Raw genomic sequence first — 26,791 nt, forward strand, 5'->3', positions numbered from 1 at the left:
AGGGGTTCATTTGACATCTAATAATTTGAACTTGTATAAGGACAACTATGAAAAATGTTGGTCAGAAATTTAAAAAGATCTAGAAATATGGTCAAATTTGAAATTGTCAATGTTAGGCCGAATTGCAGTTATCAAGATGAATGTATTGCCTAGAATGTTATTTTTATTTCAAACTTTGCAGATTCTTGACAAGATGGACTGTTTCAAGAGGTGGCAGAAAGACATTGCGAAATTTGTCTGGCAGGGCAAAAAGCCCAGAATAAAATTTAAAGTACTTACAGATGCAAAAGAAAGAGGGGGATTTGCCCTGCCGGACTTAAAACTGTACTATGAAGCAGCAGCGTTTTGCTGGCTGAAAGAGTGGATGCTCCTCGAGAACACAGATATCTAGGATTCAGAAGGTTTTAATAATACATTTGGTTGGCATGCATATCTATGGTATGATAAAGTCAAAGTGCATAGGGCCTTTAAAAATCACATTGTTAGAAAAGCGTTGTTTAATGTTTGGATAAGATATAAAGACTTGTTGGAAAACAAAACCCCTAGATGGTTGTCACCCTTGGAGGCTAAGGCACTGAAGAAACTCAATATGGAGGCCGGATGGCCAAAGTATTGGGAAATTTTGGAACAAGATGGAGATAAATTGAAATTACAGAGTCATGAGAAAATGAAACCTAAAGTACGAGATTGGCTCCATTATTATCAAATAATGGAGGTTTACAAACAAGACAGGAAAATTGGCTTCCAGGTGGAAAAATCAAAATTAGAGACCGAACTGTTAGAACCCAATACTAAGAATTTGTCAAGAATGTATAATTTGCTGCTGAAATGGAATACACAAGATGAAACAGTTAAATCAGCTATGATTAAGTGGGCACAGGACATTGGTCTTAACATCATGTCTGCTGACTGGGAAGGGTTGTGGAACACCGGTATTAAATTTACGGCATGTAATGCCTTAAAGGAAAATATTATGAAAATGGTTTACAGGTGGTACATGACCCCAGTCAAGCTAGCAAAAATTTACCATTTGCCTGATAATAAGTGTTGGAAATGTAAAGAAACTGAAGGCACTTCCTATCATCTTTGGTGGACATGCCCGAAGATTAAGGCTTTCTGGGAAATGATATATAATGAAATGAAAAAGGTACTTAAATGTACTTTCCCTAAGAAACCAGAGGCCTTTCTCTTGGGAATTGTCGGCCAATTGGTGTCAAAGAAAGATAGAACTTTCTTTATGTACGCTACAACAGCAGCAAGAATACTTATCGCAAAGTATTGGAAGACACAAGATCTACCCACCCTGGAAGAATGGCAGATCAAAGTGATGGACTACATGACACTGGCTGAGATGACTGGCAGAATCCGTGATCAGGGAAAGGAGACGGCGGAGGAGAATGGAAGAAATTTAAAATTTATCTTAAGGACTACTATAAACTTGATGAATGCTAGAATGTCGAGGTTTTCAGAAAGAAAGGGTTACAGTGATATAAGATTAGATTAAAGAAAAGATTAAGATGACAGAGGTTGGAAAGAAATATTTAGAAGTTGTCAAAAAACTATGGACATTGGGATGCAGAAAGGGGAGGTATGGGGGAGTCCAAGAAGAGAGGTTTATGGAAAAAATGTTATGAAACAATACGTGTTTGTATGTCTTTTTATGTGTTTGTTTGTTTTAAAAAATTTTGTAAAACCAATAAAAAATTTTATATAAAAAAACAAAAACCTGGAAGTAACACATTCCGTTACTTTTGGGTCGCCATGGAGTGCAACCCGAAAGCTCTCAACCTGAAGCAACTTCAAGCCGAGGTATGACTGTATATGCAATTTTGTGCACATTTTACCCTAGTATATGCATTTTGGTACACATTATTAGGGCTGATCCAGCAGCCAGGTGCTTCTTATTCCAATTTTCATTCAAAATGCCAAGATAAACCAGAGAAGAAGATGAGCTTCTGATCAGCTTGCACATTCCAGAAATTCATGCACCACAAGCAGAAAGCAAACACTCTTAGGTAAAGGGGTTTGTTCACAAGGGGAAAAAATATATCTTGAGATGACTCATGCTAGCTAGCCAAATCACATGCCATAAAAACAATATCCCACTTCTGGGTGAATGGGAAATTCAGTCTTACGCTCAGATATGGGAACTGACCAGGCAGAGCAAGTGAGCAATAATATTAGCATCCAGCAAATATCTGATATGCTTGTTCAGCTGCAGAATAATAACAAAGAACTAGATAAGGCTGATTTGGCAACTGGTAGGCCCTCAAACTATCCTTTCCCAGGGCTAAGGATGTGTGACTCGGTAAATTTCGGTTTCTCTGAATATTTCACTGTCATATGGTACACCTGTAGCAGCAAAACCAAGATGACGTCATCTGTCCCACCAGAAATATAGAACATGTACTTCCTGTATCAGTCTCTATAGCCATAGCAGGTGCTGTAACTCTCCAACAGTTTGACTTTATCCCTGAAGATGCACTCTTCCATTGTCTCCCAAGACAGACGAATGCCAACAACAGTCTAAAGTTCAGTTCTCCACATTTCTACATCAGTTTTCTTAAAAAAAACAACCCAAAACAAACAAACTATAACCGTTTGTCTTGAAAACCCACCAGTGTTTTAGTGCAAATTGCTCCAAAAATTGCTTTTATGCAATTTTCCCTAATAGACACATTTTATTTTTTGGGGGGTAAGGCATTTCCCCCTAATATAATTTTGATAACTTATATGGATTTTTCTGCACACTTTACCTTACTATATGCATTTTTGTACATATCGCTAGCCTGGAGAGCAGCATTGCAAAACTCAGAGAAGTATACGTTTTGAAGGATGGCTGTGTTTCGTTTTGCATACTGCTTTTGCAAAGTGTAGATGAGGGAAGTTCCCCTTTAAATTTGAATCAAACCTCTCCTGATTTTTTCCACTTGATTTATTTCTTACTTTTTCTGCTAGTTTCATCTTTATAAATTAGATGAAGAAGGTAGGTTCCCCAAATTATGATTGGCTTAGTCCCAATTAAAAACTCCACAGGTAAACAAATTGTCTCTCCACAAAGTTTAAAATGGTTACAGACAACCAAAGATATGAGATTATAGGAATTGTATAGCAGTTGAAGGAAGTCAATCTTTTTTCTTTTCTCTTGATATTTTTCTTTTCTCTCTCTCCCCCCAAACACTTTTTCTTTTTTGCATTTTTCTTTTTATTATTCCTTTTTTGGTACATGTTAGTTAAGGTAATTTGTATTATTTGTATAACTGTATTCCTTTTTGTATGTATGTAATATCAATATTGCAAATAAAATTTCAAAAATAAAAAATAAAAAACCCAAATTTGAATCAAATCATCTTCTCTGTCCCTAGCCTGCACTCTGTGCAACAGCCTAAATAAATCTAGACCCTTCACAGACACAGCACAGATTGGAATCTACAACACAATTCAAACATGCGCACAACACTGCCTCTTTGGGATAAAATTTATCCTGCTTTTCTGGGTGGTGGGAAGGAACATGGATCCCACCCTGCTCCCATCAGTTATTCATGGGTTTCTGCAAACATCATTTCTATCTTGCCATGATGTCTACGTTCTACCTCCATTCTCATGCCTCCTGCATCGTGCCTCTGAATGTTAGTCACCGGGAATGGCAGGTGAGCAAAGTGATGTTGGGCTCATGTCCAACTTGCAGGTTCCCCCAGGCATCTATCTGGTCAGCCACTGTGAGAATGGAATACAGTGGTACCTCGGGTTACAGACGCTTCATGTTACAGACGCTTCAGGTTACAGACTCCGCTAACCCAGAAATAGTATCTCAGGTTTGCTTCAGGATGAGAACAGAAATCGCGCAGCAGCAGCACGGCGGCAGCTGGAGGCCCCATTAGCTAAAGTGGTGCTTCAGGTTAAGAACAGTTTCAGGTTAAGAACGGACCTCCAGAATGAATTAAGTTCTTAACCCGAGGTACCACTGTACTGGGCCACTGTCCTGATCTAGGAGGCTCATCTTATGTTCTTATGCAGCTGCTCAGAGAACGGAAGGGCAATTTGGAATGACTTAAGAGATGCTAGAAAGGGACGCGGGTGGCGCTGTGGGTTAAACCACATAGCCTAGGACTTGCTGATCAGAAGGTTGGCAGTTTGAATCCCCGCGCCGGGGTGAGCTCCCATTGCTCGGTCCCTGCTCCTGCCAACCTAGCAGTTCAAAAGCACGAAGTGCAAGTAGATAAGTAAGTACCGCTCTGGCGGGAAGGTAAACAGTGTTTCCATGTGCTGCTCTGGTTCGCCAGAAGCAGCTTAGTCATGCTGGCCACAGCATACGTCAGCTCCCTTGGCCAATAAAGCAAGATGAGCGCCGCAACCCCAGAGTCGGACATGACTGGACCTAATGGTCAGGGGTCCCTTTACCTTTAAGAGATGCTATGTCCAAGCCACTTGATCAAAGTCATGCTGGGGAAGTCTGGCAAGGTGGGGAGTGCAGATTCTTATGCGCACACATCACCTTCCCAACTTTTGTGTCCCCCCCTCCAACCCCAGAAAAGCCATCCTATGTAGAGATGCAATACAATGACCATTGCTCTTCAATAATAATAGCTTTTCAAGTACCATCCCTTCATGTACTGACATGCACAACCGACCAGATGGTAAAATAAAAACATAAACAAAAACAAAAAGATCAGGAGTAAGAAAGGCCAGCAGCGTAGCCACCCATGGCAGTGGGGGCAAGTCGCCCAAGGGTGCAGGGGCGAGCCACCCCACCTCCTGGCTGTGCCCATGCTGCTTTCTCTGGCAATGCTGGGCCCACGGAAAGGTGGCCCACTGATGATGGCACCCATACACCAATCTGTGGTTGGACAGCCCTCTGGAAGCTGCTACCCAGTGCAGACCGCTCCCCCTAACTACGCTACTGAGAAAGGCAACTTGTTACTCCCGTAGCCCAACAGCCGTTAAAAACTGAGGCTGAGGTGAAATGACCCAGTTCGCCGCACCCACTTTTGGTGATAATTCAGAGGACCTGCAGAGCATTCTGAAAATGATGTTCTACTCAGAATAAGCCCATGAAATGCTGCCCTCACTCTGAGTTGGCTTTGTGATGTTGTCACACAGCCAATATGAACTGGCTATGTAGTACAGTGACACCATCAAACTGGATTTGGATTAGTCAGATAATGTCCTGCAACTTTGTGGCCCTTTTCTTTTTTAGCTGACACCTGCCAAGAAAGCATCACAGCTAGTAGCCTTTGATACCTCTCTCCTTGAATCTGCAGATGGGCAAGAGCATCTACCGTACCCAGCTTCCCTAAGCAGGTGAGAAGTTATGATCCCCTCACTTCCCCTGGACCTTAGCTAAGGTTTCTAACTTAATTTGCAAACCATTATGCATTTGCTCATTTTTTAGACTTTGACGTGTGTTTTTGATTTGAATAAACTGGGCACCAGAGTTTAAGAAGGATATTGACAAGCTAGAATATGCGCAGAAGGGGGCAACCAAGATTATTGAGGGTCTAGAAACCAAGCCTTATGAGGAATGGTTGGGGGAGTTGGGTCTGTTTACCCTGGAGAAGAGAAGACTGAAAGGTGATACGATGGCCATCTTCAAATATCTCAAGGGTTGTCACATGGAAGGTGGAGCAAGTTTGTTTTCTATTGCTCGAGAGGATAGAACCTGAACCAATGGATTCAAATGACAAGAAAGGAGATTCTGACTAAACACCTGGAATAACTTTCTGACAGTAAGAGCTGCCAGACAGTGGAATGGACTACCCTGGAAGGTGGAGTCTCCTTCATTGGAGGTTTTCAAGCAGAGTTTGGAGGGCCACTTGTCAGGGGTTCCTTAGCTGTGATTCCTGCATTGCATGAGCCTTGGGGTACCTCCCAACTCTATGATTCTTTGACATGCTGGATGTGTCATGTTTAAGGACACCACTGGGGCCTGCCCCTTGTGCCATCACCAGGGGCCATCACTAGGTCTCAGGTGTGGGCTCTGAAATTTCAGGGTCTTGGATGTTCTTGAGCTGGCAACCCTATTGTGTGATACAGGTGGGATGCATGTCCTTTCCAAGGGCTTCCCATTGGAGCATCCAGTTGTCAGAACAGGACACTGGGGCAGATGGGCTTCTGGCCTGCTGCAGCTGTGCTCTTATGAGCAAACAGTAAGGGAAGTCTGTTGCCTTCCTACCTTTCTCTGAGCTCCTGGAAGCGATCAGATTGGCTACTGTGGGAAAGAGGATTCTGGAATAGGTAGGCCATTGGCCTGATGGATCAGGGATCATCTGATGTTCTTATGAGATGAGGCTCTGGAAGGGCAGAGTGAAACTGGGACCAGGCAGAAAGAAACAAGAGGGAGATATGATGCAGCAGCCAACAGAACACAACAGAAGATGACAAAAAGCAAACAAGCCTCAAAAAAACCCTTGAGGGCAACAAGCCCAGAGCTCACCAAATTAAAAATCGGTTAGCTCACAGCTGGCTCGTATTGGAGAAGATTAATTAAATGCACCCAAGCTTAGTACTTAACACCTTCAAAGGGGTTCAAAGGAGTGAGAGCCTTGCGGTGGAGGCTGGGAAATGCATGTCAGGAGACAGGAATGGTATCAGCTCTGCCATACAAAGCCTGCTTTTTGGAAGGCCTCCACTTTTGGCTCAGCCAGAGAAAAAAGTCAGGGCACCCTGATCACCTAACTTAGCGCCCTGCTATCTATTCAAATTCTGCGCCAAGGGATTGTGACAGGACGGGAGGAGGAGAGGATTCTGCAACCGGTGTAAGTAATGGAAGTGTAACCGATTTGCATCGTTTGAGAATGCAACTTTATAAAAGCCCTGCTGGATCTAAAGGAGAGTCAGTCCAGTCCAGCTTCCTGCTTTCCATGGTGACCCATCAGATGCCTTTGGAAGCACAGAAGCAGCTGTTGTTATTCCTAAGTACACTACCTCTGAGCATGTCACTTCCATCCAGACCTCATCATGACTAACAGCTGCTGAAAGATGTCCATGATATGCCTAATCTCCATTAAAGGACACAAATTTGCATGCATTTGTTCTGCATTTTTATCTATTTTGCATAACATATGCTGGTTTTGTTAGCCTTGGGGAAGGGCTAGGAGCTACTGGGGCACTGAAGCTTCCAGCCACTTATAATCTTATCCAGCCATCTCTTTGTTTTCCCCGAGCTTTCGGCAAGCATTCTTTGCTCTTGCCCTTTCACTCATACATTTTCTGTCATGAGGGCTAGAAACTTGGTCTTAAAAAGGAGAGAGAAAGAAGCAGAGATTTCCAGGAAATGTAACTCAGTGCCAATGACCAGACTGTGGACATTTTCTCTTGCAGAACTGCAGCAAGCAAAACATCTTGCTCAAAGGAGGCACTGTGCTATAATTTTTTCTGCTCAACATTGCCCGGTGTGGACAGCGCAAACTCTACCAACCCTGCAGACATCATTGTTCTCACAGTTTAGTTTCTCCTCTTTAAAACTCTACTCTCCATCTCAAACTGCAGCTGTGCCAGCAACTGACTACAGGGAAGAACTCTGGCTGGGGAGTCAGGTTTGGACCGAAACACTTTAGTTCTCTGTGTAACTGTTTTATGTGTATTGAGCCACCAAACTGAACTGTTACAGCACCTGCCTAGACAGTGTAGTACCCTCGGGGCTTGGAATAACCTGACTGACAACTGGATTCTAACAGACAGTAAAGACTGTAATAAGGTTTCCTGAGCTCTGGGATGCTCTTGCATCCCTCGGTCCTGATTTCTGGCTTGCTGCTCAGTCCTGCCTTTTCCCCCAGCTCTGACACACACTTTTGCCCTGACTGCTAGCTCTTGGTTCACCTCAAACCCACAGTCCAGCCCAGATGCCTGGAGATGTCCTGCTCTCGATTTGGTCCCAGCTGAGGCCACCCATGGCCCCAGCCAAACCCTGGAATTGCAGGGAAGCAGCTGGCAAGCAGCATCAGAGAATGTATTTGGCACAATGCAGGATGACTCTCTGGCATAAGCAGCCTGGTTCTTAGCCCCAGCTCCACAAAATGAAAACAGCCTAAGGCAAATGGAGCAAACCCCCAGGGAGTTTCAGACTATATTAAAATAATAAAAATAAAGCATTCACACAGCGAGACCTGTTTGCTGAGCACCTGGTTCCCTGCCCTGATGGGCTGCTCCCACACTCAAGAAACTCATCTCCCCATTTACATCTATACCACCTTCATCTGGAGAGAATGTACTGCTACTTGTTTACATCTGTTGCAGTAGATACCTGCAGTGGCCTGCCTCTCTCTCTCTCTCTCTCTCTCTCTCTCTCTCTCTCTCTCTCTCTCTCTCTTCCTCTCTTCCTCTCTTCCTCTCTCTCTCCTCTCCCCATGGCCACACCTTTATTTTGGTTCTACAGCATGCAAATTCTTCACCATCTGCTTAGGACTGCTGGGAAGAACCTCCCAGAAGATTGGTGCTTCCTTTCAACCTTTGTGACAAATGACAGATCTGCCTCTCTTTCTATCTGCAAATCACTCCCAGGACTGGCAATGCGGAAGAGCGAGGTGTCAGGCAACTGCTTGCTAGACTTCCTCCTCTCTGAGCCATTCCACCACCCTTTACACTTCCTTCCCAGAACATGCCATGGTGGAAAACAGGCTCACAAATGACATTGCAACACCTCTCAGCCTAACCTATCTTACAGGGTGGTTGTAAGGATTAAACCAAGAAGAGGAGAACCATATATGCTACCATGAGCTCCTCAGAGGAAAAGGTGGGGTGGAAATGGAATAAATAAATAAGGCTCATAAAATCCAGCATCCTTTCCCCACAGTAGCCAGTCAAAGACCTCCAGGAAACCAGACACAAAGCCAGTGGCCATCCTCTGTTGTTTCCCCGAAACAAGAGGTCTTCATGGGTACGCTGCCTCTCAGCAAAAGGACTCCATATAGCCATCACTGCCAATGGTAGCCATTGGCAGGCCAAACCTTTTGTGTGCATGCTAATTTCTCTAATCTGCTTCAAAGGTTCTCTAAGGCAGTGTTTCCCAACCTCTTTTGGGCAAAGGCACACTTGTTTCATGAAAAAAATCTCGAGGCACACCACCATTACAGCCCCGTGACGTCAGCGCGCAGCGTCATGCCGGGAGGGACATGAATTGCTAGCAAATTACATAATCACCTCCTTGAGGGCTGGCTCATCTTCTCGGAAGGCAGAACCCCATTAATTAACAGCACAGACTCACACCATAGCCAAGACGAGGGGGGGAAACCTCAGTCATGCACAGTCATGCACATGTGGGGGCTAAATGAGGACGAAGACCGGGCAGAGAGCAGGGCTCAAATCACCCCACCTGGCCAGGACAATCCCTGGGTGCTCCCTTGGGCCACTCGCCTGACCCACCTCGCAGGGCTGTTGTTGCGAGGATAACACGGGGAGAACCACGCGCGCCCCCGGGAGCTCCTTGGAGGAGAAAGTGGGCGATGAATGCAATGCACGAAATATATGAGAGGCGACCAGGTTTTGCAGGTGAGGGCCCCCCGCCAGCCTCCGCTTCCAACACCCGGCGCAACGACGCCGAAGTTTCCCCCCGGGCTCGGCTCGGGGAGCAGCGCTGCTCCCCCCGGCTCCCCTTCGCCCTCCCGGCTCTCTCTGCCGCCCACTGGGGACCCCCCTCACCTGCCAAGTCCGGAGCGCCGGTGGAAGTTGCATGCATGCATGCAGGGCGCCGTGTTGTCATTGCATTGCACTGCACTCCATGCAACGCCTGCATGCATGCATTGCCTTGCACGCCCGCCAAGGGGTCTCCCCGCGGTCCGATGCATCCCCTCCGGCGCGGATGCAGCATTGCAAAAATAACCCCCCCGACGCAGCCCTACCTGGGGGGCAGCCTCTGCCTCCGCCGCTCAGCCTACGCGGGGATCCCCGGGCTCCATCCTGCCGCCCGATCTCTGCGGGGGCGCAGGCAGGCTGCGCGGGGTCTGCGCGGAAGAGCCCCTGCCCGCCCGGCCGCCGCCGCTGCGCTCATTCCATGGCCGGGAGAAGAGCGCTTCAAACAAAACGCCCGGCCCGCCAGGCCACGCTGGGAAACGTAGTTTGCGCACCCCGCGCGGGCGCGGAGCCCAAGGGCGAGGGGACTACGGATCCCGGCAGCCCCCGCGCTGGGGACGGAGGGGGAGAGGCCGGGTGCAGGGATGGAGGGACGGGTGGGCGAGCGAGTGAGTGAGTGGCAGCCGCCAAGCTTTGGCCGAGAGCCAGGAAGGGCCTCCCCGGAGGAGGAGGAGGAGGAGGGAGGCGCAGAGCGGGAGGGAGGGAGGGAACCCCAGGGGTTCCAATCGAAAATTTGACTTAAAAAAAAAATCTTTCAAATTTTTTAATTTTTCCCGCGGCACACCAGGCAACATCTCGCGGCACACTAGTGTGCCACGGAACAGTGGTTGGGAAACACTGCTCTAAGGCGATGGCAATAGCCACAGTTTATGACGACAGATCCTGCAAATAAATAATACATCTTGGATGAACTAGTTCCCCCCCCCCCAATGTGTCCTGAATCCACTGACAATCTGCTTCATTGGATGATCCCTGGTTATAGCATTGTGGGGTGGGGGGGGGGAAGAGGAAGAACAAAAAAAGATCTTTCACTTTCTCCCCCACTGACCCTCCTGGATCAGGCATCTCAGTGCCCCCACCCCGCAGGATACCCCCTGCCAGATTTGAGGGGGCTGCCGGCAGCAGCAGTAAATAGTTATGAGCTGCCATTTAAAATTTCTAACAATGCTAGAATTTCTAAAATTTCTAACAATGCTAGAATTTCTAAAATTTCTAACAATGCTAGAATTTCTAAAATTTCTAACAATGTCATATTTCAAAAAGTTTTGTACAAAGTTGTTGAGCTTTTTTTTGCAAAATTGAAAGAAAAGAAAAGAAAGAAGACTTTTTGAGCTAGTTTTAAAGAAAATTGGCAACAACGACACTGCCATCATGGGTTGCCATACAGATGGATTTTCCTGGATATTTTGCTGATTTACTCCTGGACACTGGTTCCCACAGCAGTATTCCAGGTATGTCCAGGAAATTCTGAACGTATGTCAACCCTAAACAATGTCCCTGATGTGGAATCACTCAGGTAAGGAAGGATTGAACTAAATGACCCTTGTGGTCCTTTTCAACGTTACAATTCTGTGATTCTATGAAATCTGTCCATTTCAATTTCACATTATCCCCAATCTTTGTTTTTCCAATTTCTACATTGCGGTTGGCATCTGTCTGTCTTGGCAAACAATGGAAGAATGTGCCTTCAGGGGTAAAGTCAAACCATGGGAGAATTACAGTGCCTGCTGTGGCTGTACAGACCAATACAGGAGAGACATGTTTGGTTGCAGCTGGGGCAGATGAAAGTGGCCAGTTGTGCTGATTCAGTTGCACCATGGTGTTTCATCTCTCTGTGCTCCTCCCAGTGATCATTCCTCCTTTAGTCACTGCTGTGGAGGTACAACCTGACTGCCTGTCTCCAGGCAGTACAGTCATCTGCAAGGGATTCCCACATATTGAGGTCAATGCTGCCAGACATTGTAATGTAGAGCTGGTCTGCCAATGGCCCTGGTGCCTGAAGCCAGCTCCCTGTAGAGCATGTCCTTGGGGAGCCTGCCATCTTGGACATGTGTGCCATGTGGACATGACCAAGCCAGCATAGATGTTGCTGAGGCAGAAGTGTGAGCATGCTGGGAATGTGGACTTGAGAGAGCTTATCTTTGTTTGAGAGTGTGTCCTGCCATGTGATGCCCCAAATCTTCCTGCACATATGGAAGGCATTGAGGCATTGCTTCTGGCAGGTATAAGTTGCTCCCCTCTCAACACGCAAGCCTGGTAGACCTTCATATTGATCTTTACCACGTGCCTAGGAGTTGATGGTGTTCCCATCAAGGGAAGGAGGGACATCAAGCTTTCCCAGACATGCAGAGTCTGGAAGCTGCTGCTAGCTGCTGTGTCAGTGACCATGTTTTCCCTCTAGTACAGTTCTTGATAGTGCTCTGTTCATTGCTTCAACTGCTTGCTGTTGTCTGTGTTAATCTTTCTAGACAATGTTTCCAGCAGTGCAGTTTTCCTGACTGTTCATCCAAAGGCTTTCCTCATGCCTTCATACATTTCACAAGTGTTGCCAGTACCAGCAGTGAGTTGAGTACTCTGGGATAGCTTTAGCAGGTAGTGACTTAAGTTATGTTTTCTGTGAAGTGCCAACAGAACTTTCATGCCATTTTCTTGAAACCAGTGTGGTGTAGTGGTTAAGAGCGGTAGTCTCGTAATCTGGGGAACCGGGTTCGCGTCTCCGCTCCTCCACATGCAGCTGCTGGGTGACCTTGGGCCAGTCACACTTCTTTGAAGTCTCTCAGCCCCACTCACCTCACAGAGTTTTGTTGTGGGGGAGGAAGGGAAAGGAGAATGTTAGCCGCTTTGAGACTCCTTAAAGGGAGTGAAAGGCGGGATATCAAATCCAAACTCTTCTTCTTCTTCTATTCAGTGTTCTTAAATACTTCACTTTGGAGCATATAGAACAACTCCTCCCCAGTCTTTCTCCCATGCACCTTCTCCAGAGTGACCCTAGGAGTCGATCCTCTGTGGCTGACTCACCTCCTTTCACCTTGATTGGCTCCAATCAGTACAAAGAGTGAAAACAGATCTTTGTAGTGGCCCCAAAGCTCCCCCTTCATGCTGATTGGACAGCTCTAAGGTGCTGAAAAGAGGGACCCTGCTGCAGAAATAGTAACAGGGCTTTGACTTAACCCTTGACCCTGGAGCATTCTCCTAGAAAGACCTCACTGGCATACTGGTTTTGTATCTATAAGGAAAATTGGGAGGGACTACTGAAATATTCAACCCCCACCTGCAGTCTGAAATGGCACATCCCATCAACAGATAAATCATATGGGTCTTCTGCTGGTTTACTTTAGCCCTGGGCTTTATCAAGAGTATCTCTGCAGATGCTTTCCTGTTAACAACATCTGTCAAACACGTCATGGCCATTTGCAGGTGTGTTTCCTAATAAACAGCCGCTTATCTCCGAGTTGTGCATGAGTCAACGCATTGATACATGCCGAGATGGCAACTCGAAGGAAAGTTAACAAAAGCTTCATTGATGATGAATCCCAGCCAGACTCCTGTCTGATGAACTTGCTCACGTCTTGAAAGATGCTCAGGTGGAAAAAATCTGAGATTGGGATCAACTTAGTTTACCCTCCAGACATGGCGAAGCGAAGCTTGGCCAGCGTTCGCTCTCTGTGGGTGGAAAGCTTGGAATTGTGGGATTGAAGAGCTGGAAGGGTCTTTGGATGCCATCAAGCCTAAGGCCACATTCACACTATACCTTGATCCATTTAATAGAAAAACAGAATAACAGAGTTGCAAGTGACCCCCCAACGGCCATCGAGTCCAACACTTGCAGTGCATTTTAAGCTGGTATTGTGAACATAGACAACAGGTACTAATTCAGATGTAAAGCACACAGTTAACATCTCACCTCCCTTCCATGCTCCTTTGAGATTTGGGTCACATGAAAAAACAAAATATCAACAAAGCCTATGTGGCATTTTGCATCTGCACGAAGGACATTTACCTGTCTGCTGAAATCCAGTCCATTTCGTTCATTTCCTGTAAGTGAAATGAAAAGGGAGGGAGAGAGAGATTGAGAGAGAGAGCGTAAGATTAGTCAAGACTGTTACTTTAGCAAAAGAACAAGTGCGCAGGTCCTCAGCTAAAGGCTGCATTTATCTATTAAAGCTTGTCACAGCTCAGGACCTGGGTATCTAAAGCACCTCATTTATTTATCTATTTGCTTGTTTGTTTGATTGCTTTTATTATTATTATTATCATTAAAAACCCACTTTCAGGAAAAAGTTTTTAGGGCTGCGCAGGGCTGCCTGCCCCCCCCCCCATGAGGCAGGGTGAAGCAGCCACTTTGGGCAGCACAAGCCCCCAAGCTGACAACCACATGGGTGTTCTGCCCATCCTGTCACCTCCACTGAAGAAGCAGTAGCACTGACATGGGTGTCCATTTCCAGTGAGATGTCAGAGATATTTCTGGTGAGAGCTTGGTGGATCCAGCGTGGCTGGTGGCGTAGCCGTGGCGGGTGACCCATCTCATTTTGCCTCCTGCCATTGAGGTGCAGTGGTGTCTGGTGCCCATCAGAACAGGTAGGGTGGAAGGCAGGGAGGCCAACAGTAGGTGGCGCCAGAGCTAACAACAGAGCCAACTCTAATTCTCATTTCAGCCTCATCTTCCTCCCTGCTGAGTTGTAAAAGGGCAACAGTGAGATAGAGGAAGAGGAAGCTGACAGGCAGGGCCTCCCCTTGGACTCGTTGCAAGTAAGAAGGCAGGCAGGTGGTGGTGGGTTTTATTAGGTAGTTGAGGGACAATATTAACTATATTTTATCCCTCTACAGGCCCACATGTGTGGGTTAACATACAAAAAGGATCAACTTAACACTTGCACTTAAAAGCACAAGGCTGAGCAGAGCTTAAGTCCCATTTTAGGCAATTTAAATGAAAGCACAAGACTTTGCCATTGGGCTGATCTCCCCCTTTTGAATACTGAAAAGTAAGTTTAAAACATATACTTTGCTCACAGTCAAGCATTCATCTTTGCAGCAGCAGCATTAAGAGTAAATACAGGTCAAATACTTGTGTTTACAGCAAAAACAGCTTCAGGCATGTGCCTGATGCTGGAGTAAGAAGAGGCCTGGTTGGCTGACGAGAGAGGAGGAGAGGAGGAAAAGGAAATATTTATTTGCTTCTTCCTCCCAGGAGAGGAGGGGAAATGACATCACACAGAGCCTTCTCTACCAATCACATTTATATGGTCTGAGTCTGTCTATCAGCAATACGACTCTATGGTTTTAACTCCTTCACATGCTAACTAGCAAGAATATGCCTTGTTACAGTTTTCTGTACATCTCCCACAAAAGGGGTGCTGAGGTTGGTGGGAACAGTACCCCATTGCTCCAATGCACCAGTCTCCAGTGCAAGATCTTCAGAGGCCCTTTACAAGGGTTGACCTTGTTAATATGCCACCCTGTGTGAGGCACCAGGCTTTAGGAATGAGCCATAAGGCTCTGGCAGAGTCCTAGAGCCCTCCCTTCTCCTTCCCAAAACCTGGTATGCACTTGCCCAACTTTGAGAAGGAGGCATGAGCCCTCATGCCCTCTTCTGGAAACTGGGCAAGCACTTATCGGGCTTTGAGAAGGTGTCCACCTTGGCTGCGTGTCCAGTGCCCCCGTAGAGCTTGCACTGCCCTAAATCCGCCTCTGCCTTTTATCATCTTTGAAGAAATCTCATTCTCACACATGAAATGGGTCATCCTAACTGGGAGATGCCAAACTAATTACTATTTATCCCTTTGGCAGAACACTCTGGGGAACAAAATGCTCCATGACTCTTATCTCAAGGACTGATGCAACAAACCTGCTATGTAAGTTCCACTGAGGTGATAGCGGCTGTCAAAGGACTTGCCCAAATGGGTTTTAAGGAGAAGGAGGGGTGTGAATCTGGATTGCCAAAGGACAGAACCCAACACCCTACTCACTGCTCCAGCCTCAGTGAGAAAACATGATCTAATTTACTGATATTCATAGTATGGTTTTGCATCCCAGAAATGGCACTTAGTGACATTTATGGCAATTAACCATTCAATGCACTCAAACGACATTAAAATTAAGAAATGGATAAAAATCTGAATAGTGCACTGACAGAAGTATATGCAAACCTCCCTCACATCATCAGAGCAGTATAAAATGTTAGTCCACATCATCCTTGCAGCCCAGTCCTGTCCAGTTGTTATTGGGATCTACTTCCCAACAGCCTTAGACAAAATGAGCAATGTTTTGAAAACCCCAGAATAAAAATAATAATAATAACAAGACAGAGGGAAGCAGATTAGGTAAAAATCTGGGCTGCACCTGCCCCACACAGAACAAAGTTTCAAGTCTCATGTGTACTAGACCACAATGTTTTCATTAATGTATTTTCATTTATTCATATCCTGGTTTTCAGCCAAGTTTGGCTTCCAATATATGATCAATACAATCTGAAGAGAAACCAGTCTCCTGGAGATGCCATTGGCTATGAAACTACATCACCAGAGGTCCTAAGAGCCATTTTCATACATCACAATGTCGGGACAGTTTTATCCTAAAGTACCTGCTACTATGGGACACGGGTGGCGCTGTGGGTTAAACCATAGAGCCTAGGACTTGCCGATCAGAAGGTTGGCGGTTTGAATCCCCGCAACAAGGTGAGCTCCCGTTGCTCGGTCCCTGCTCCTGCCAACCTAGCAGTTCGAAAGCACGTCAAAGTGCAAGTAGATAAATAGGTACTACTCCGGCAGGAAGGTAAACAGCGTTTCCGTGTGCTGCTCTGGTTCGCCAGAAGCGGCTTAGTCATGCTGGCCACATAACCCGGAAGCTGTATGACAGCTCCCTCGGCCAATAAAGCGACATGAGCGCCGCAACCCCAGAGTCGGCCACGACTGGACCTAATGGTCAGGGGTCCCTTTACCATTTACCTGCTACTATGTTTCATTAACTGTGTTGTGTTCTGATCCATATATACGATGCACTTTTTCTATGCCAATAAAGGAGATCGATTAACTTAAATTGATCAATTCAAATCCACAAAAAGGTACACAGTATTAGGTAGGTGTGATGGTTTTTGTGGCAGTTTGCTCTGGTGCCTTGCTGTTGGTGACCCAACTCAAATTCCAGGCTCTAACCTGGAAGAGAAGAGAAGTCTTCTGCAAAATATTTCCCTCTGGATGTTTTGGACTACATCTCCCATAAGCCAGAGCTGATGCAAAATAGAGTTCCAAACATCTGGAGGGCACTGGTTTGGAAAAGGCTGCTTTAGTGGAAAGGAGCAGAAGCACCTGTCGATGGACTCAGGAGCTGATGGTGGCAAAGGTATGAACCAAGTTGTCCCTTTGCTGGTCTGCAGAATATTCTAGTCCCTGGGTGACTTAACAGCCCTTCCCCAATACCTGCATACCAAAACCCTCTGCCACTGGCCCCATCAGATCGATCCAGGACAAGACTCAACAAGCAAAACCCAACAAGCAGGGCAAGGTAGTGGAGACAAGGTGAGGAGGGTGAAAAAAAGGTGGGAGGCTGCAAGATTACGATCAGGGTGCTTTTACAGCTGCCTTTTGCACAACTCGCTGAATCTGGCAGATAGCATTTCGAAAACAACTGTGTAAACAAAACTTTGCATTGACAAACAACATCAATGGGAAGCTGCCATAAACCTCTTCAGACTCCTTATGGCTCTAGAGCAGTATTGTCTGCTGTGACTAGTAACAGCTCTCTGCAATCTCTAGAGGAGGTCTACCTTTCCTGTGTCCTGGATATGCCATTGGTAGAACCTGAGACCTTCCTGCATGCAGAAATGTGCATTCTCCCACTATGGTAGAAAAATACCGCAGATTGCAAAAAGCATCGGTGCAATTGACTGGGAATGTGCCTCTGGGTAAGTAGTGTATTGAGATGAATGGGATCCGACTAGGGTGCACTCCCATTAACACCTCGCTGGATTATCAGGGCACGAGCCCTTGCAGAAAACAATGGGTAGAAAACCAGGTGAACAAGCTGTTAAAGAAACATGCCATTGACTATGGGAGCAACAGACCTATGAATATGCTGCATATATGCTGCATATGCATGGAAGTACACAAATGTCTCCAGGGAGGATCGGTGATCCCAAACAAACAGCGGCCAGTGCTGCACACGCAGAGCTGCGCCCAGAGGCCCAGCATGCCTCAAGAGGCATGGCACACCTGCTAGCGTTTTGAAATGCCAAAGAAAACTGGTACCGTGCCTGAAGCTGCCTCAGCGGGATCTTAACTGATAAGGCAGAGTACAAATATAGGGAACAAATGCATGTACATGTACATACCATGAACTCTATCATGGACCATGATGGAAGCGAAGGGAGCAGACATATAGTTATGCACTCAGAAGAACTTTGCTTAACGCTGCGTGGGTGATGTGCCCATCCTGCACTGGTCATGAAGGGGCAAAACATTGCACAGCGCTGCCTTCCCGTCCCTGTGGTTCCCCCCCAGATGTGTTGCTGGAAATGAGTGTGTATCACTCCTGCTCCTGTTTGAATAATGGTGGTGATGAGGAGCAGCACCCAGACAGAAATGAGAGAGCTTTGGAAGGAGGCGACATGTCAAAGAAACAGATTATATCCTGCCGTAATTCAGATTGCAAACCCAAAAGGCACATTTGAGGGCAAAGGACACAAAGCTCAGCATTCACTGAAATGGATGGGGGGGTGGGGAGAGCTTGTCGCTGCAGTTGTGGTTGCTCTGTTTTATTTATTGTGTAGATCAAATTTTCATTGTGATGCATAATTCTTTTTTGCTCGCATATTACTGTTTGGTTACAACCTGCATTTGGTTGTCTTATTAATTTAATAAATAATTTGTCTCTGTGGGGGTTTGTTGTTTTCATTTGCTACGACATTCTTCCTTTTTGGGGGCGTTTTTATATTGTAGACTGCCCTGCGATCCTTGGACGAAGGGCGCTAAAGAAATTAAATTTAAAAATTGTTGTTATTATTGATAACCTTATTTCTGTAATTTTGAGTTGCTTCTCAATATTATGTTGTAATGTTGTAATCTGCTCCAGAACCATAAGGTGAAGGGTAGCTTAAAAATAAATAAATAAATAAATAAATAAATAAATAAATAACAACAACAATGATCACTATGACTACTACTGTTACTATTACTGTTATTATTATTTAAACTTATTCTGCCTTTTCTCCCAAAGGAGCCCGGGGCAACAAACACACAAATGTTGAAACAACTGAAACATCCAAAAGCAACCAAACCACTTCTATTCTTTCCAGCTGAGTTTGTGTGGGAGAACTTAAGAACGCAAGAAGACGGATTAGACATGTCAAAGAAACATAAAGGTCCATTTAGCCCAGCATCCTGCTTCTTTCAGTGACCAAATGGATGCATGTGAGGAGCCCAGAAGCAACAACCAAAGGCAATAGTCCTCTGAACCTGGGCGATGCCATCATGACTAGTAGCCATTGAATGATCCATGAATTTTTGGTCTGACCCCCCTTTCGAAAAGTCCTCTAAATTAGTGGCCATTGCCAGATCTTATGGCAGGTGCCAGAAACGGCTTGACCAAACCTGCCCACTCCAGAAGAATGTTGCCTGCCCCCCTATTTGTCAGCCCAGGGTGCATCCAGGTGACCTGTTTATTGAGCATGTGCCTTGATTTGTTTTCAGGCAGATTACGGTAGATGATGGGGACTATTTCAATTAGCATTCCTTCCAATTTGTTTGTGGAGAGGTTAGATGAAGTTGCATCAAACGCTGTCTATACTTCCCAAGGCATTTCCCCATCCCTTTCCTTGTCACAAACTGTCCAACCTGGCGTGCTTCTTGCGCAAGACCTCCCAAACAACTAAAACTGTGCAACCTGAATTTGCAGGTGTGATTAAATCCCAGCTGAAAACAGAGTAGGGGAGTGGGAAACACAATCTGAAGCAACAGAACTTTATGCGAAGCTACTCTAAGTTGTAGGGCCTGAGATGTTGTCCCTCATCATCCCTCACTCCCTTCACCTTCAAGAAAACTCATTTGATCACTTGTCATTTGTCAACAACGACAAAATGGAAAGACATAGCTTGCAGAAGGGAAAGAGGAAAGAGGTAAAACTGACTAATTCTAGTCTATATTTCTATCCTTTCTTCTCCATGTGTTGAGGTATTTGGGCTCTTAGAATTGACTGGCCCCTGTAGAAAGTTATTTTTGGACCACCACAGAGTTTAATTGGGGTCTTGGGCAGAACACCACTTTCCTTTTAAGCTAAAACAAAGATTTCCCAAGGGAAACATGTGTACCTAGAATGCTTCTAAGCACTGCATTCATTTTTGAACCAGCACCTACAGCTGAGGCAATCTCCCACCTCTGTTGTGAGATGCGAAAAGCAAGAAGCTTCATGAAATGTCCAGTCTTGCCTGACTCCAGGCTACCAGATGGGTATAAACGCCAGGATAATATTTGCATTCGGTGAGAATCTCTCGTCATTTCTAGCTCAGCTCAATGCCCCCCGGGGTTCCGAGAAAGCCAGGCCAAATCTGGACCAAAATGCCAGATGCAGAAATGATTAATCCTCTTAAGCAGCTGCATGATGTGTGTTTGTGTGAGAGAGAGACCTAATTTGGCAGTTAATTAAAAAAAAAACCCTGCTAAATTAATTGTACCAGCATGACAGCTGGGAAAGTAGTGCCAACACTCAAGTCTAAATTTGCAGAAAATTAAAGACATAAATAAATCTGTGTATTGGTCATTTGAGTGCTAATGTGCATTGAGTTCCTAAGGAGCTAAATGGATCTTCTATCTTAGGAGACATTATGCCTTTAAATACGAGGAGGGATCAATATACAGTGGAAGGCTGTTCCCTCCATGCCTGGAATATAAGTTTCAGTCTCAAATAACCTGCCTAAATGCTATTTTTGGAAACTGAATACTGAGTCAAACAAACAGAGCAGTTAGAAAAACATGAAACTTCCTTTTTCCAGAGTCAGGCCAATGGCCTATCTAGTTCATTGCTGTCTGCACTGACTGGTAGCAGCTCTTCAGAGTCCTGCTCAACCCTACTTGGAGAAACCAGGGATCGAACCCAAGACCTTCTGCATGCAAAGCATGTGATCTATCACTGAGCCACGATCCTACCATGGCCAGTTCTTAATTTCTCCTTTGCACCTTGGCTCAAGACAAATTTTTCTGCCATCCTAAGCATGTTTCCTCATAACAAAGTCCCACAGACCTCAATGGGATTTACGGTACTTCCAAGTAAGCTCACTTGAGCTGAACCATAAAGAAGGCTGATTGCCGAAGAATGGATGTTTTTGAATTCTGGTGCTGGAGGAGACTCTTTAGAGTTCCATGGACTGCAAGAAGATCAAACCTCTCCATTCTGAAGGAAATCAGCCCTGAGTGCTCACTGGAAGGACAGATCCTGAAGCTAAGGCTCCAGTACTTTGGCCACCTCATGAGAAGAGAAGACTCCCTGGAAAAGACCCTGATGTTGGGAAAGATGGAGGGCACAAGGAGAAGGGGATGACAGAGGACGAGATGGTTGGACAGTGTTCTCGAAGCTACCAACATGAGTTTGACCAAACTGCGGGAGGCAGTGGAAGACAGAAGTGCCTGGTGTGCTCTGGTCCATGGGGTCACGAAGTGTTGGACACGACTAAACAACAACAACAAAGCTCACTTAGCTTTGCACCTTTAACAGGTCTGGAAATCCTCACCATGCCACAATAAAGGCACCCTAGCATTTTGCGAAGTCCATGGGGACAATCCTTCTTCTGTACACTTCCTGAATGCAAGTCCCATCTAAACAGATCCATTTCGACAGAGTTTGTGCAAGAGACGATCCTACTGGATTATGCCCAGGGAGTTTTGTCAGGAAGAGGGGTCAGCTAAGGATTTTTGGAGGGAGCGCTCCCAGTTTTCCTACCTAACTGGATCCACCCCACTCCCCAGCTTGGTGTGCACATGCCAAGGGTGGTGTGTGCAATGAGCAGGGCTGGATCTCAGCAATAGGTGCTGGGAGAGGAGCTTGCTTCCCTCCCTTGCTGGCCTGGCACCAGCCAGGCATGAGTCTGCTTTGCATAGCCTTGGCACCAGCTCTGCGACTTTGCCTGGGGAGGTTTCCCTGGAGAGGAGGAAGGAGAGAGAGAGAGAGTGGAGCAGCTCAACAGTTCCAGGTGGAACTTTAGACTTTTTATTTTTATTAAAATGGTGAGATTTTGTGCGTGTGTGTTTATCAGTCAATATCACTAGCAAATCAGACGATAAATCAATCAACTCTCTTTCAAACAGACAACATACACGCCACCTCCTGCTTATGTCGCAATCTCAACTCTGGGATATTGATGAGCCTTGCAAGATGGTGAGGGCGGCTACTTTCGATCAGCCTTCCCTCAACCTGATACCCTCTGGGTGTTTCACAATACAGCTCCCATCAGCCCCAGGCAGCATGGCCAGTGGCCTGGGATTGTGGGCAAGCAACAACTGAAGGGTCACAGGTGTCCCCCCCATAACCCTTATTGAGTGTGATCTCTGTTTCCTTCCCTGTCTAGTGAATAAAATGAACCGACTGCAAGTGCTGGAAAGTGTTGATTCATAGCACAATCCTAACCATGTCTACCATCTTTTGAGTGCCTGATTGGTATAGAATGGGCTTCCTCTAAGATGGGTGGTGAGTCATGGAAGTGAGCATATAAAGCATAGTCAAACTGGCCAATTCTAGCATTTAAGTCGCCTGCCACTATCACTGAGGCTACAGGGAACTGATTTAAGGGTAGCCAATTTCTGTGTGTTTGCCATAAAACTTAGGGAACAAGCTGTGCTATCATAATGATTAAGGCCTTAAATGATAATTTTAGGTTATATGTTAGTGACTAAGTTTTAATTTATATATATTTTTAACTGTAGTGTCCCTGTTATGCCTAATTGCAAATTCAAATGTACCTCTATCATGTTTTATGACTTCCTTGATATTGTATGTGGGCTAGAAGTGGTCTGTGACCGAAATAATAGATTCAAATTCAAACCATGTCTACTATCATGGACTGGTTGGACGCAGAGGAATGGTGGGAGGAACCTAGCTGGGGAACCCCCAACGAAATAGGGCTCAGAGCTCAGAGGGGATTGGTGGTGGGACAACAGTGAGGGAGAAGAGGGACCAGACTGGGAAGAGGAGGTGTCGGAAGCTGAAATGGTAACAGGGCTTAGTGAGCTGGGAAGCTCTGCGGGAGAGAGAAGACCAGAATCACTCACAGAAGCTGAAGCAGAGGAAGGAGAGGAGGGAGATAAAAAAGCAATAAAGTCAAGCTGAACCGGTCAGCAGAGCTTATCTGCAAAGAGGAAAGTCAAGGGCCATCGCAGTGAAAAAGGAAAGTTGTGATGTTGGAGATCTGTGGTCCTGTCTCCCAAGTTCTAGCATTTTGTATGTATTTACTCCAACCTAGAAGATGGGGAAACTTTGTCATTGGATGCCCATCAGCCCCAGTCAGCATGGCCAGCGGTAGGACTGGGTGAATCTGTCCATTTCAGTGTTTCATTTTCCCAGTTACTATCATTTCCTCATTTAGTTAGTTAGTTAGTTATAAGAAGTCTTCATGAAAATTCAAGTGCATTTTGGTGCAAATTTCTCCTAGCATACACATTTTCGTATGCCTTTTTGGCTAACATACACATTTCATTTGTAAAGCAATTTCCAACAAAACATATTGCATTTTTGTATGTTCACTAAGGCATGCATCCATATGCACATTTCACTGCATTTCTGTACAAGTTACTTGGCTGGAGAACGGCAATGCAAAATTCAGAAATGTGAATTTCAAAGCCTGGCTGCATTTTGGTCTGTGGGTTGTTTCAGAAAGTGCACACACACAACTTTATATTCGGTGTTCAATGCACACTGAGATCTTGCTCTTTCTGCTGAGTCCACACACAGTCTGGACTGTCCCCACTTTATATCCCTGATAAAGTGCTTTTTTGCAAACTAGTTTTATTTTGAAAATAAAAGCTCATTGCTGATTGATTCTACTTTACAGTGTGTTGCATTTGAAGGCAATGCCCACTCATCTGGGGAATGGGGAGAGGGCAGCTTTTATGGCACAGCACAGCTGCAGCTGGTTGCCGGCGGGGAACCATCTTCCACATGGCCAGGGGATGGAACAATTGTCACTTGGCACCACCCTCCTTCAGCCATGCTGGGCCCATATCTGGGGTAGGCCTTGCCTGCAAGGCCAATCAGGGCAGGGGGAAGGCGGGCATGGCCCTGCTGCCCCTTCCATATTTAATAGGGTGACCATGTGCAATCTGCCTTCTTTGTTGACCATCAAGAGATTTTTTATCCACCCACCCAGTCTGCTAGGGGCCCTCTCAGCGGGAGAGCAGGCAAGTTGGCATAAGGATCTTGCTAGGGTTTACCTGGCTGTCATATTCAGGGCCAGGGAGGAGTTTTCTTCTGCAAGCAAATTGGCTGGCTTGCAGGTTTTCACCTACTTCATAGCAACTACCACAACTTTGGAAGATAAGGCATTGGGCTGGATCCTTAGTCCCTATGGGCTAAAGGCGTCCAGAAGGACCAATAGGTCAAAACACCTCTCCCAATGGCAGCTTGTGCCTGGTTGTGGCACTCAAATCCATGTCGGGGGCGAGTCTGCAGCACAGAGTTGACCCCACAGAGTTCCTATCAGGCATCACGCGGGCTGCCTGGTGCTGGATACATGCCCATTGTCTTAGCCAAGCCTACTCACATCTGTAATAATAAAACTGTGGCCTAATTTAACCCAATACCAATCTCCTGTGTTCATTTCCTTGGTTTCTCCCCACACTGGCCACGAAATTCTTGCACTTGTGGTGAAAAATGGAGGCAGTCCTAATTGGGGGGGGGGAGGATTGTATCCATACCAGCCCAACAGCATATGCTGTGGGTGGGTGCACAATCACCAGTTCCTTTTGCCTTGATCTGGGGCAGGTGTGGTAAGAGATAGGTGCAATGACCTAACCAAGGGGAGGGGTTTCACGTGTGTGTCAAGCAACCCCACCCACCCTTCTGGACAGTAGGATCTAGAATAAGGTTACCAGATTTTTATCAACGAATCTGGGAACACTTTTCAACTTCAATGGATTTTGTCAGGGGACTGATTTGTAAATCCAGCGACTGTCCCAGAAAATGGGGACGTCTGGTAACCATAATCTAGGATCAATCTAGATTGAAAGTAGCATGTTGAGGTTGCTGAGTGGCTGGAGCTTCACCAGATAGAGACATGTGTATAGTGCTCAGGTTGCCTGGCAAGTACTTTAAAAATAGCAGCAATAAGTCCTTCACCTCGGTGTTTCTTTAAGGATTATTATTATTACTACAATTAATTTATTAAGCACCTTCCAAACCACTGCCATAAGGCAATTTTACACATAAGGTAATTGCAAACAATTAAAACAACAACAACGAAAAGTGCCTTTAAAGCAAGACCAAAACCCTAACCAGGGGACACTCATGGGAGAGACCCACTTATCCAGGTGGGAAAGCCTATGGGAACAAAAATGTCTTCAACCATTTCCATAAAGTGTCAGCAGAGATCTTGTTGCACAGAACACGGGCAGCCCCACTAAGCACTAAAAGGACTTCTGCAGAGAGGACTTCTGCAATCTTTGGCACTTGTAGAAGAGACTCTCCTATAGATCACTGCAATCTACAAGGTGTTATAATATGGTGGGCTCTCAAGCAACCTGGCCCTGAACCATCTGATATGTTGGTAGCAACCTCTAGAACTTGCCGTGGTAGCAGATTAGCAGCTAGTGCAAATCCCACAAGCAACAGTTTGCCCCCATCAGCCTCCAGACTTTCCCAAGGGTAGCCCCACAAGCAGAACATTGCAGTATTCCAATTATCCCTTTAAAAGCTGCACTGAAACAGGAGAGGGAAGGACTTGTTTCTTTCCCCATGAACAGATGGTATGGATTGGACTTTAATGGGTCCATCCACCCGAGTCCCAGTCAGCATGGCCAATAGTCAGGAATGATGGGAGTCCAACAGGGCTAAAGGTTCCCCATCCTTTGGCACAGCCATGGTGCTGGGGAAAGAGGTGTTTATATTGTTCAATCCTTCCCCACCTGACCTAAGTGAAATCCCCTTCTCTAAGCCATTTGCAGCACCAGGGTTAGTGGAATACAGCTACCTCTCATAACATAAGAAGAGTTAACCACATGCCTCGCATAGCTGTCAATGTTTCCCTTTTTTTAAGGGAAATTCCCTTATTCCGAATAGGATTCCTCGCAAGAAAAGGGAAAAAAGTTGACAGCTATGGGCCTGTAGGAAAGTCACAAGCAGGGCCCAAGCACAAAAGCCCTCTCCCTTCTTGTGGTTTCAAGCAACAGGTTTCCAGAAAGCACTGCTACCTCCATTGTGAATTCAGAGTGTAGACATCACGAGTAGTAGCTGTTGCTAGCCTTCTCCATAGATTTGCCCAATCTTCTTTTAAAACCATCCAGGTTGGTGGCCATCGTTGCCTCCTATGGAAGTGAGTTCCACAGTTTAACTATTAACTGCATGAAGATGACCTTTATTTCATCTGTCCTGAATTCTCCTATATTCAGCTACATTGGATGCCCACAAATTCAAGAGTTAATGAGGGAGAAACCTTTTTCTCTACCCACTTTCACCATGTTGTGCGCAATTTTATAAACTTCTAGTTCAGTTGGTTGAAGCGTGGTGTTGGTTATGCCAAGGTTGAAGGTTTGATCCCCGTATGGGAAAGCTGAATATCCCTGCATTGCAGGGGGTTGGACTAGACGATCCTTAGGTTGCCTTTCCAACACTACAAGTCTATGATTCTATGACCACGGACTCACCTTTTCTTTAAACTGAAAGAGTCCCCATTGCAACAACCTTCCCTCCATCTGTTCTATCATTCTGGACGTGCTTTTCTGCACCTTTCCCAACTCTACAATATCATTTCCGAGAGTATCTCACAACGCAACAGCTTGGATTAAAGCATTTCCCAAGTGGAGATAATTGTACATGCGCAGCATGAAGTAGTCAGCAAAGCAGTTTGCAAGACTGAGAGGTACCGAATAATGGAAAGAATATGGCACTGGAGAGCTGTTCTGCAGAACTGTAGGGACCTTGAGGAGGAGAAGACCAGGGAGGAGCGAGATCTCTAGTGTGAAGCTGAGTGAATGAACTGATTTATTACGGTCACAGACCAGAAATACAGACATATACAGCAACAGAGACCATG

The 26,791-nt window shown here is 45.8% G+C and overlaps 1 protein-coding gene across 2 annotated transcripts in view; it reads right to left on the bottom strand.

Moving 5' to 3' along the window:
- Positions 1-26,791, bottom strand: part of POU2F3 (POU class 2 homeobox 3) — a 99,057-nt gene that overhangs the window by 44,928 nt on the left and 27,338 nt on the right. For both annotated transcript variants that reach the window (XM_082201056.1, XM_082201054.1), the window contains one exon: positions 13,568-13,602. In XM_082201056.1, the coding sequence (XP_082057182.1) occupies positions 13,568-13,602 (35 nt within the window). The remainder of the gene's footprint in view (positions 1-13,567; positions 13,603-26,791) is intronic.

Source organism: Podarcis vaucheri, assembly GCF_965113315.1.
Source record: "Podarcis vaucheri genome assembly, chromosome: 15".
NCBI classification, from domain to species: Eukaryota; Metazoa; Chordata; class Lepidosauria; order Squamata; family Lacertidae; genus Podarcis; species Podarcis vaucheri.